Source organism: Callospermophilus lateralis, chromosome 3, assembly GCF_048772815.1.
Source record: "Callospermophilus lateralis isolate mCalLat2 chromosome 3, mCalLat2.hap1, whole genome shotgun sequence".
Taxonomy (NCBI): Eukaryota; Metazoa; Chordata; class Mammalia; order Rodentia; family Sciuridae; genus Callospermophilus; species Callospermophilus lateralis.
Genome location: NC_135307.1, coordinates 194,513,704 through 194,525,851, shown reverse-complemented (window position 1 = coordinate 194,525,851; position 12,148 = coordinate 194,513,704). Strand labels below are relative to the sequence as shown.

The following is a 12,148-nucleotide window of genomic DNA, read 5'->3' as shown; positions in this document are numbered from 1 at the left end:
AGACTTGGGATCCCAACTGGGCATGGTGGCACATGCCTTAGGCCCAGCACTTGGGAGGCTGAGGCAGGAGGAGTGCTTGAGCCCATTGAGTTTGAGACCAGCCTGAGCAACAGTAAGACCCCATCGCAAAAAAAAAAAAAAAATAAGATTGAGGCTGGGCCCAGTGCCGCATGCCTGTAATCCCAGCAATTTAGACTAAGGGAGGAGTAGATCACAAGTTTCAGTCCAGCCTGGGCAACTTAACTCCATCTCAAATAAAAATAAAGGGCTGGGGATGTAGCTCTGTGTTAGAGCACCCCGGATTTAATCCCCAGTACCTCACCAAAAGTTAAAATAACCTTAGGATCCTAAGCCTACTGACTCTAGGGCTCTGTGTCTGGCTCAGGGTGTGCACCTCCCTGTCACACCCACCTTGTATGAATGGTACATAGGCACCTCAAGTGATGCAGAGCAAAAGCGGGTACAGCAGCGCTTGACCCAGCGCAGGCTAGAGGGTCTGCACATGACGCGGGGCCCTGGGAGGTGGATTCGTCTGGGCAGCCCCTCAAACCAGATATTCTGGCCACCTGTATCCAACTGCTTCATGTCCCCCATAGGACTTCTGTGGTAGTGGGTTTTCAGGAAGATGACTCTGCGGCTCCCAGTAGATAGTTGCTTCCCCCGTGTTCCAGTGTTCAAGCCTTGACTCCTCGATGTCCTTGGGACCTCAGGCTCCACCTGATCTAGTGGCACTGTTACAGTTGACTCCTTTTCCTTGTTCCTTTTCTCTGATGCTATCTCGGGCTTCCAGTCTTCGGCCCTTGTCTCCTTAGATTCCTCCGTAGACTCTTCTTTCTTATTCTCCAGTGTCTTCTCAAGGAATCTAGCTTCCTGGAGTTTTTCGTTATTTTTTTTCACTTCATTGCAGACACTGTCTCTGGCAGAGAGAGAAAAGGCTGTCAGCAGAGCAGGACAGGCTCTGGTTTCCTGGCCCTGTCCTGAGGAGGTTGCTATGCAGCCAACTCAGGGGATCCTGTTGAGAAAGAAAGCTAGAGAGGAGCTGAAAAGGAGCTTGTCCATCACCCAAAGGCCTGTGCCTAGTGACAGGGCGGTGGTTATGTATTGGCAGAGGGATGGGAGAGGCTGGGAAGGCAGAAGGCACAACAAGTAGTTACAACATCTAGGAATACATGATGTGCGTCGACCACCAGGTTAGGATCCTGCCTCTGGATTTCAGTTGAGAGGGTGAACAGTCCAGGGGGTGTTTTGTTGTTGTTGTTGTTTTGTTTTTTGTTTTCAGATCATGTCTCAAGAAACATTAGGGTTCTGAGGAGGTGTTTCCAAGGCCCTCACTTCCCCAGGGTGAGGACAGAATGAGGGCAAGATATTCCCTAACAAAAATATAGTTCGGGCCTGGGGATTGATATTGGAGAGGTCCCACTGCTTTAAAAAAAGTTGGGAAGCAGGCATGGTGGCACATGCCTATAATTCTAGCTACTGAGGAGGCTGAGGCAGGGGATTGAAAATTCAAGGCCAGCCTCAGCAACTTAGGGAGGCCCCAAACAATTTAGCGAGACCCTGTCTCAAAATAAAAAAATAAAAAGGACTGGGGCTCAGGGGTAGGGCACTTGCCTGGCACCTGTGAGGCATTTGGCTCAGCACCACATAAAAATAATAAAATAAATGTATTGTGTCCATCTACAACTAAAAAAAAAAAATTTAAAAAAAGGGACTGGAGGTTTAATCCCTAGTACCAAAATAATAATAATTAACAACAACAATAATAATAATACCAAAATAATAAAGAAAGAAAGTTTGGAAACTGTGATGCTTCTGATTCTGTACTTCCTGGTTGCCTACATCTAGGAGGCCAAATCAGAGGACCCCAGAGGAGGACTTAATCCCCAGGGTGTCTAATAGACTGGACCCCTGTAAAGCCCTATCATAGCCCATTGTAACCATGTGGAGAGGCAGGCTCGAGATAGCAGCAATACTGGTGATGTAATGGATGCTGTTAATTGGAGGCCCACTGTCAGGCCCAAAATCCTCATGAGACTTCTGCTAAGTATGAGGCAGTGAAGTAGAGTAGCTTGTAGAGCAGAGGCTTTGGAGTCAGACAAATGAGGGTTCAAAATCTGCTCCTTCCTCTTACCAACTATGGAACTAGGGTGAGAAATTTAACCTCGGCTTTATTTGTAAAGCTGAGATAATTCTGTGTACCTATTAGGATTTTGGGGAAGAATAAACTAAATGGGCAAATACTTGTGTAGTGCTTAGCACAGTAGCTGGTGTTAGGTACTTAGCAGGTACCTAATGTTAGCTTTCTTAATATTCTGATGTGACTTATGAGGAAACTGAGCCTCACCAGGATATACTAATCCTCAGACTTCGGGGGCCAGTCTGCAGGTGAATCTCTGGGCTGGGTTAATGGGAGGGAGAGGAAGAGTGACCCCGCCCACTCAGTGCTGCAGGTGGTGCTTAGGTTCATAATTGGATGACTATAGCAGTGTTATGGCCATAGCTTCAATATCAGATAGGAATGACTTCAAATCCTAGCTCCTCCACTCTTCAGTTCAGCTAAGTGAGCTAAGTCACTTCATCTCTTGAGTCTCAGTCCCCATCAGTAGTAAAACAGGTATAATAAATTCCTGTCTTAGGGAGCCTTTGAGAAAAATAGACCTATTCTCTATTTTCTTTAAGTAGACCTATTCTCTATTTTCTTTAGCACACCCCTGTTCCAAGTAACGACAGCTATTGGGTCCATGGTGAGGGTAACGCGGGCTCACCCAGAGGAAATACGGAGCATCTTCGGAACTCTGAGCACTGAATTCCAACACCGTCTTGCTAGGCTATGCAGTTCTTGGATCCTGCGGTTAGAGCTCTTGAGTAGCTTCAAGAGTGACAAATTTCTTAATACCTGTTGGGGGCAAGAAACCAGAGAAACAGAAGCTTCAGCTCTCCTGGGATAGCCTTCCCATGCCCTGCCTCTGGGTCATCTCAGCTCAGGGCTGGGTCTGCTGACTCCTCTGGGGCATGTGGCCTGGCAAGCAGGAGCAGCTCTGCACCCGGAATCAGGCTCCCTTAAACTGGGGTCAGAATGAGCTCTCACCATTTTAAGTCTGTTCCGCTCAATTGTTTTGCAGACAGGCTGACTTATCTTGTCTTGTAGTTTCTCATCTTGCATCTGAGGGAGGGGGAGGAGAGAGAGTCAGCTAGTGCAGGAGGAGTCCCCCGAATGCCTCCATTATGCCTCTCCATTTGACCAAATGTGGTTTGATCAGCCCCAGACTGGCAGTTTTGTCACCCTGGTTTGGGAGCAGAACTGGGGAGACCATTTTAACTCTCTATATCTCCCTTCATCCTTCACCTTCCCTCCCCCCTAGGCTGGAAGGCCCTTGGTATGCCTGGACTCTGTTAAGGCCCCTTCTAGGGGCTAACTCCAGGGTCTAGTCCAAAGTCTGACCTTGGAAACCACTTTGTTCTTGGGCCCCTTTGCTGATGGACTCATGCTGGCGCTGTGAGGCCTCAAAGACTGAAGGAGCAAGACTGGTGCCAGGCACTGTCTGTGCCCTGCCCCTCGCAGTTCAGACAGCACTCAAGCCAGCATCAGATAGTGGTGCTGGAGCTCCCAGGCAGGGGAGCTGTGACATCACTGAATGTGACAGCAACAGGGCTGGGTCTCCAGGGAGTTTGTGTGGCGGGCAGGAGTAGAGGGTGGAGGATGAGAAGGAAACTCCCATCTGTGGAGAAACACACACACAGTAGGGGACAGGCAGCTGCATACGTGATCATAACCTCCCTGCGAGGTAAGAGGATTATCCCCTCTTTTTAAATGAGGAGGCCAGGGTTCAAAAAGGTTCAAAATGGCTCAAAAATTTACAGCTCAATGATGGTAGAGCTGGAAACCTGACCAAGGTCTCACAGCTCAGGAAACCTGGCTTCTCAAATCATGCTCATCTATTCTATTGTGTCACTTGTGTTGACTGCACTTGCTACATGCCAGGTGCTTTTTTAAGTTCTGGAATAAAAGAAATTCATACTCTCAAGGAGTATACTTTCTAGTGGAGGAAAAACAAAACAATGTGTATGAGCATAATGTTTCATTATTTACCCATTGAAACAAAATATATGTGGTTGTGTGTTTATTATACATTTTAGATTTTATTTTTGGTACCAGGGACTGACCCCAGGGGCACTTAACCACTGAGCCACATCCCCCAGCTCTTTTTATTTATTTTAAGACAAGGTCTTCCTAAATTGCTCAGGGTCTTGCTAATGCTGAGGCGGGCTTTGAACTTGGGATCCTCTTTCTTCTGCCTCCAGGGTCACTGAGATTAAGGAATGTGCCAACATACCTGGCTTAGATCCTAGTCTTTTAATATTGAGGTTTATTTTCTCAGATTTTTTTTCTAGGTACAATGGAATAGGTTTTTTGTTTGTTTGTTTGTTTGTTTAATTTATATTATTAACATTTTCTCTATTTCTTTTTCTTTTTTGGTACTGAGGTTTGAACCCAAGGGCACTTTACCACTGTCCTCAACCCAGCCCTTTTAGTTTTCTTTTATTTTGAGATAGGATCTAAATAAGTTACTTAGGGCCTTCCTAATTTGCTGAGGCTGGCCTTGGAATTGCAATCCTCCTATCTCAGCCTCCCAAGTTCCTAGAATTATAGGCCTGCACCACCATGCCTGACTTCTCCTTTACTTTTTAATTTTTTTATTATTTTATTTTTCTTTTCTTTTTTTTTTAATTTTTATTTTTTGGTGTTAGGGATTGAACCCATGGGCACTTAACTACTGAGCCACATCCACAGCTCTTTTTATTTTCTGTTTTGAGACAGGGTCTTACTAAGTTGCTTAGGGCCTTCCTAAATTGCTGAGGCTACCTTTGAACTTGTGATTCTACAGTCTCAGCCTCCCAAGTTCCTATCATAGGCCTGTGCACCATGCCAAGCTTCTCCATTACTTTCTTAAGGCTAGACCTCAGTCAATAATATTTTCTTCTGTAAATATGTTAGGATTTGGGGGTCACAGAGTTATGGCCCCAAACTCAACTGCTCAATTCTGTTGTTACAGAGCAAAAGCAGCCATATGTAATAAGTAAGTGAATGGGCATGTCGGTATTGTAATAAAACTTTATTTGCAAGAACAGTCATGGATTTGATCCACGCCAACCCTAGTCCAGTCAACAACAATAAATTAAAAGCCAATTTGTCATGCTTACCTATTTCTGTGATATCAATACTCCTATCACATTTGATTTAAAGTTACCAGTTGAGGGACTAGGGTGTACCTCAGTGGTAGAGTGTTTGCCTAGCATACACAAGGCCATGGGTTTGATCCCCAGTGCCACAATGACAAAAATAAACAACACAAACAAAAAACAAAGTTTGCTAAAAAAAATTTTAAATAAAACTAAAAGGGCTGGGTTGAGAACCAGTGGTAAAATGCCCCTGGGTTCAAACCCCAGTACCAAAAAAGAAAAAAGGAAAGTAATAGAGAAAAATGTTAATAATGTAAATTAAACAAAAAAGCTATTCCATTGTACATAGAAAAAAATATCTGAGAAAATTTACTATCACTATTTATTATATCACTAAACTCAGAATAGGGCCAAAATGCCCTGTAGCATGCCATTTTATGTTCTATGTTTCTACTGTATATAAATAAGGTCCAGAAGATGCACATGACTGTAATCCCAGGCCTTGGGAAGCTGAGGTAGGGGGATTGCAAGTTCAAAGGTCAGGATCAATAATTTAGGGAGGCCCTAAGCAAGATCCTGTCTCAAAAAATAAAAAGTGCTGGAGATGTGGCTCTATGTTAGAGCACCCTTGAGTTTAATGCCCTCTCCCCGGTATCCACCCCTCAAAAGAATTCTAAAAGATGGTTACAAAGGTTAGAAAGTGATGGGTTTGAGGATTTTTTTCACATTTTTAATATCATTTATTAATTGTAAATTTCCATACTTTAAATTTTAATGATGGCCATGGTTAACAACTAGTCTGCAGAGTTTCTCAAGATGTAACAATTGACTTTTGTGAACCTTTATGAGTCAGCCCACCACTGTTAGGTCAGATGGAAATAAGTGCTTGGAGCAAAGTAAACAGGTTGAAGGGGACAAGGCGGGAAAAGGTAGAGGGTTTACTGCATTAAAAAGTGGTGTCAAGGGGCTGGGGCTGCAGCTCAGTTGGCAGAGCACTTACCTAGCACATGTGAGGCACTGGGTTTGATCCTCAGCACCACATAAAAATAAAGTATTGTGCCATCTACTACAAAAAATATGTATTTTTAAAAAAGTGTGGTCTGGAAAGATTCACCTACAAGATGAGATCTGAGCAGGACGTGGAGGAAAGAGGGAGAGGAGAATGGTGGTGGCAGCGAGAGGAAGATAAAAGCAAAGAGGAAGTCGCAGTGGGCTGGGGACAGATGGTGGCAGGCTTCGAAGGACAGTGGTGGCTCTGGAGCTCTGGTGCCTAGCTGGCTGCATCAGAGGGGTCCAAGAGCTTGTGAGAAACAGCCGCCCGGGCACCAGCCCCCGTAGGCCGGTCCAGCACCCAACCAAGGTTTGGGACCACTCCACACTGCTGATGGGGACAGAGGGTACAGGCACAGGAGTGCTTGGCTATGCCTTTGAGGGTGACGGACCAAGCCAAGACTGTGGGACGTAGTTCTTCATAGTTTTACCTTTTCCAGAATGTCCCATAATCGGAATCCTACGGTAGGTAGCCTTTTTGGATTGGCTTTTTTCTCTTAGTAATCTGCATTTAAATTTATTCTATGCCTTTTCTTTCTTTCTTTCTTTCTTTATATACTTTTAGTTGTAGGTGGATACAATACCTTTATTGTGTTTATTTTAGTTTTATGTGGTGCTGGGGATCGGACCCAGGGCCGCACACATGCTAGGCGAGTTTTCTACCACTGAGCCTCAGTCCCAGCCCTCTCTATGCCTTTTCATGGCTCATCAGCTCATTTTAGCGCTTAGTAATATTCTATTGTCTGGATTTATCACAGTTTGTCTTTCACGTACTGAAGAACATCCTGATTGATTCCAAGTTTTGACAATTATGAATAAAGCTGCTGTAAACATCTGTGTGCAGGTTTTTGGGTAGACATATGTTTTTGATTCCTTTGGATAAATACCAAGGAGTGCAACTGCTAGATCATATATTTAGTTTTCTAAGAGACCACCAAATTATCTTCCAAACTGGCTCTACCTGGTACATACCTTTCAATGCCCACCCATTTGCTTCCTTTCTGAAGTTGTGCCCACCTAAGCAGCTCATCAACAAAGGACTAGATTCTGTACATCCACAGTGGCTCCTAAAAGCAATTTTTCATAGTCCATCTTGTTTGATTCTTCTATTTACATGGGAAAAAAACAGCATTCATAACCAGTAATGCACAGCTGGAAAATCTTGGGGATTAAATCTAAGGATCTTGCATGAGAAAATTCTACTCTTTAAAAAAAAAATGGTAAAATACACATAACATGCTGGGCATTGTGGTACAAGTCTGTAATCCCAGTGGCTCAAAGCTGAGACAGGAGGATTGCAAGTTTGAGGCCAGCCTCAGCAATTTAGCAAGACCCTGTCTCAAAATAAAAAATAATAGGGCTGGGGATGTGGCTCAAGCAGTAGTGCGCTTGCCTGGCATGCGTGCAGCCCAGGTTCGATCCTCAGCACCACATACAGACAAAGATGTTGTGTCCACCGAAAACTAAAAAATAATATTAAAAAACTCTCTCTCTCTCTCTCTCTCTCTCTCTCTCTCTCTCTCTCTCTCAAAAAAAAAAAAGAAAAGGAAAGGAAAAAAATAGAAGGGGCTGAGAATGTAGCTCAGTGGTAGAATGCCACACATCAAAAATGGTTATGATGGGCTGGGGATGTGGCTCAAGCGGTAGCGCGCTCGCCTGGCATGCTTGCGGCCTGGGTTCAATCCTCAGCACCACATACAAAGATGTTGTGTCTGCCGAAAACTAAATAATAAATATTAAAAAATTTAAAAAATGGTTATGATGGTAAATTTTGTGTTATATGATTTGTTTTGGGTAGTAGGGGATTGAAGTCAGAGGTGCTCTACCTCTGAGCTATATACCTGACCTTTTTTATTTTTTATTTTGAGGCAGGATCTTGCTAAATGGCTCAGGAAAGCTTGGAACTTGTGATTCTCTTGCCTTGGCCTCCTAAATTGCTGGGATTACAGCCCTGTGCCACTGCACACCAGCTCTTCAATGTGACCTTTTTTTTTTTTCTTAATTTTATTTATTTATTTATTTATTTTTTGGTACTGGAGATCAAACCCAGAGGCATGCTTTCCCACTGAACCACATCCCATCCATTTTTATTTTTTCAGACAGGGTCATGCTGAGTTACTTAGGGCCTTGCTAAATATTGAAGGTAGCCTCAAACTTGTGATCCTCCTGTCTCAGCCTCCCAGGTTGCTGGGACATTAGGCATGTTAGGCCAGTGTTTGTCTTTTTGGGCCTGATTTTAATTCACTTAGCATAACGTCTTCAGAGTTCCTTCATGTTGTAGCTCATGTCAGAATTTCCTTCTTTTTAAGGCTGAGTAATATTTATATTAAATAGATGTATAAACAAAATAAAATATTTTATTTATACATCTATCAGTCAAAGGACATTTGAACTGTTTCTACCTTTTGGCTAATGCTGCTATGAACATGAATATACTAAATATCTCTTCCAGACCTTGCATTTAATTCTTTTGAGTATATACCTGGAAGTTGAGTTGTTGGATTATATAGTAATTCTATTTGTGTGTGTGTGTGTGTGTGTGTGTGATCAAACCCAGAACCACACATGCCAAGCATGCACTGTACCATGGAACTATACAGCCAGTCCAGTAATGCTGTTTTTAACCTCATAGTAACCACCACATTGCTTTCCCCAGTGGTAATCTATTTTATATTCCCACCAGCTGTGCACAGGGGTTCCAGTGTCCCCATACCCCCACCCACACTTGATATTTTCTGTTTTTTTTTTTTTTTTCAATAGTAGTCATCCTAATGAGTATGAGTTTCTACTCTTTTGTTGCTTCTCATAGTTTGTGCTTTTGTTCTTTAGGTTTTTTGAGGTATATTTTATTTTATATACAGTAAAATTCACCCTTTTTAATATACCATTCTATAATTTTAAACAAATGTGTATTATTGTATAGCCACAACAATCAATAGAGAGAATGTTTTCATAACACCACTAAGTTCCTTCAAGTCATCTCTGTGTAGTTAACCTCTCCTCCCACGCCCAGCCTGGAAACAAATGATGTGTTTTTCAGTCCCTGAAACATTTGCCTTTTTCAGAAAATCATATAGAGTCATGCAGTATGTAGCCTTTTGAACTGGGATTTCTTTCTTTCTTTCTTTTCTTTCTCCAGTACCAGGGATTGAACCCAAGGGTCCTTAACCACTGCGCCAAGTCTCCAGCCCTTTTGAGACAGGATTTCAATAGGTTGCTTACAGGCCTTTCAAAATTGCTGAAGCTGGCTTTGAACCTCTGATCCTCTTGAGCTGCTGGGATTTCAAGTGTCCACTGGGATTACTTTTATTTGAGGTTCACACTTTGTTGAATATTAGTTATTTGTCTCCTTTTCTTATCGTAGTATTTCATTCTATAAATATATTTAATCATTAAAGGATATCTGGGCTAGTTTCTCATATTCAGTGATTATAAATAAAGTTAATAAACCCATTTGTGCACAGGTTTTTGAGGGAGTACAGGTTTTTACTTCACTTGGATACCTACCTAGAAATGGGATTACTGAGTCATATGGTAATTGTATGTTTAACTTTCTAAGAAACTGCCAAACCATCTTCTGAAGGAGCTACACTAGTTTGTATTCCCACTAGCAATGTATGAGGACTAGTTGTTCCATATCCTTGGATACAATACACTTGGTATTGTTAGGTGATTAGATTTTACTAGTAGATATGTAGTTGTATCTCACAGTATTGGTAATTTGCATTTTATCTAATGACTAATAGTGTTGAGCATATATTCATGTGCTCATTTGAAAGTTGTCTTCTTTGATAAAGTATCTATTCTTTTGCTCTCATTTGTGTGTCCCATCACCAGAAAGGTCTCTCTGTGCTACCCCTGCCCCTCAGCCCACTCCCTAGAAACCGATAATTATCTCCATCTCTATAATTTATTTCAATTTATTTTGTGAGCTGGGTGTGGTAGTACATTCCTGTAATCCTAGTGTCTGGGAGGCTGAGGCGGGAGGAGTCTGAGTTCAAAGCCAGCCTTGGCAATTTAGCAAGGTCCTAACCAACTTAGTGAGACCTTACCTCTAAATAAAAAATAAAAAAGGGCTGGGGATATGGCTCAGTGGTTCATCACCCCTGAGTGCGATCCCTGGTACCCAAAACCAACAAAAAGATTATTTTGTGAATGGACTCATGTAGTATAGGACTTCTGAGATTTTTTTTTTTCAGCATACTGCTCTTGAAATCCAGGTTGCGGCTTGTATTGATAGTTTATTCCCATTTATAAACTCAAAAAAAATTATAGAATCACAGAAGGTTTCCAAAAAATATAGAAAGAGATGTCCTGAATACCCTTCACTCATTTTCCTTCAGTCGTAACATCTTGCATACCTTTTGTGCTATGTCCAAGCCATTTGACAATTCATGTAGCCACCATAATCAAGATGCAGAACTGTCCTGTTATTCCAAGGGTCCTTCATGAAGCTTACAGCCACAGCCAGTCCCTCCTTATCTCACTGCTAACTGCTGGCAGCCTCACTCTGTATAATTTTATCATGTCAAGAATATTACATGAGGGCTGGGGATGTGGCTCAAGTGGTAGCGCGCTCACCTGGCATGGGTGTGGCCTGGGTTCGATCCTCAGCACCACATACAAACAAAGATGTTGTGTCCGCCGAAAACTAAAAAATAAATATTAAAATTCTCTCTCTCTCTTTTTTTTAAAAAAAGGAATATTATATGAGTGACAGGGCTGTGGCTCAGTGGTAGAGCGCTTGCCTAGCATGCGTGAGGCACTGTTTTCTTTTCTTGTCCTACGGTGCAGTTAAAACTCCCAAAACTCCCATACCACATAAATATAAACAAATAAAGTAAGGCATTGTGTCCATCTACAACTAAAAAAAATATTTTTTAAAAAAGAATATGAATGGAATCATATAGTATATAACCTTTCAAGATTATTTTTTATTTAGAATAATGCCCTTTATATCCTCCAAGTTCTTAAGTGAATAAGTGATTTGCTCATTTTATTTCAATTTAAAGGAAAAAGACGCCTTACTGCTTTTCTAGCAAAGAATGTGAACTTGTTCCTTTTTTTGCTGCTCCATGGTGTGGATGCGCCATTTTGTTTGACCATTCACCTGTGGAGGAACATTTAGATCATTTCCAACTCAGAGCTATTACAAATAAAGCTGCTGTAGACATTTACACACAAGGTTTTGCGTGAACAGAGTTTTCATTTCTCTGAAATAAATGCCAAGTCGTGTGATTGCTGGACCATATGGTAAATGTATGTTTAGTTTTCCAAGAAACTGCCAAACTGTTTTCCAGGGTGACTATGATATCGCTTGACGTTCCCACCAGCAATTTATGATATAACTTCTCTGCATCCTGACTTGCTTTTGGAATGGTCACTATATTTTTTTTATTTTAGCTGTCTAATAGGTATGTAGTAATATCTCATCATGGCTTTTTTTAAGCTTTTTTTTTATTGTAGGTGGACACAATACCTTTATTTTATTTATTTATTTTTATGTGGCACTGATAATTGAACCCAGGGCCTTGTACATATGAAGTAAGTGATCCACCACCGAGCACAACTCCAGCCCTCATCACGGCTTTAATTTGCATTTAGGGAAATGTTGACATGGCATATATTTGAATGAGTTTATTTGCCATCTCTGCATTCCCTTTGGTGAAATATCTGTTCATGTCTTTTGCTCATTTTCCAATTAGATTTTTGTTTGCTGTTTTTTTTTAACTATTTAGTTTTGAGAGTTTTTTTTAATATTCCAAATATGAGTCCTTTGTAGGATATGTGATTTATAGATGTTTCTTCAAATTTGTATACCTTTTGTTTTCTTTTCTTGTCATACAGTTATGCAGTTAAAACTCCCAATACTCTGTTGAATAAAAGTAGTGAGAGCAGATATTTTTGTCTTGTTTTT

The 12,148-nt window shown here is 41.6% G+C and overlaps 1 protein-coding gene across 1 annotated transcript; it reads right to left on the bottom strand.

The window, feature by feature from the left end:
* Positions 1–381: 381 nt before the first annotated feature.
* Tp53tg5 (TP53 target 5) lies at positions 382–3,487 on the bottom strand. The gene is made up of 4 exons (XM_076849503.1): positions 3,443–3,487; positions 3,089–3,163; positions 2,766–2,896; positions 382–916 (listed from the first exon to the last, which is right to left on the bottom strand). The coding sequence occupies exons 1-4, from the start codon at positions 3,485–3,487 to the stop codon at positions 382–384; spliced, it is 786 nt and encodes a 261-aa protein (XP_076705618.1).
* Between the last annotated feature and the right edge of the window lie 8,661 nt (positions 3,488–12,148).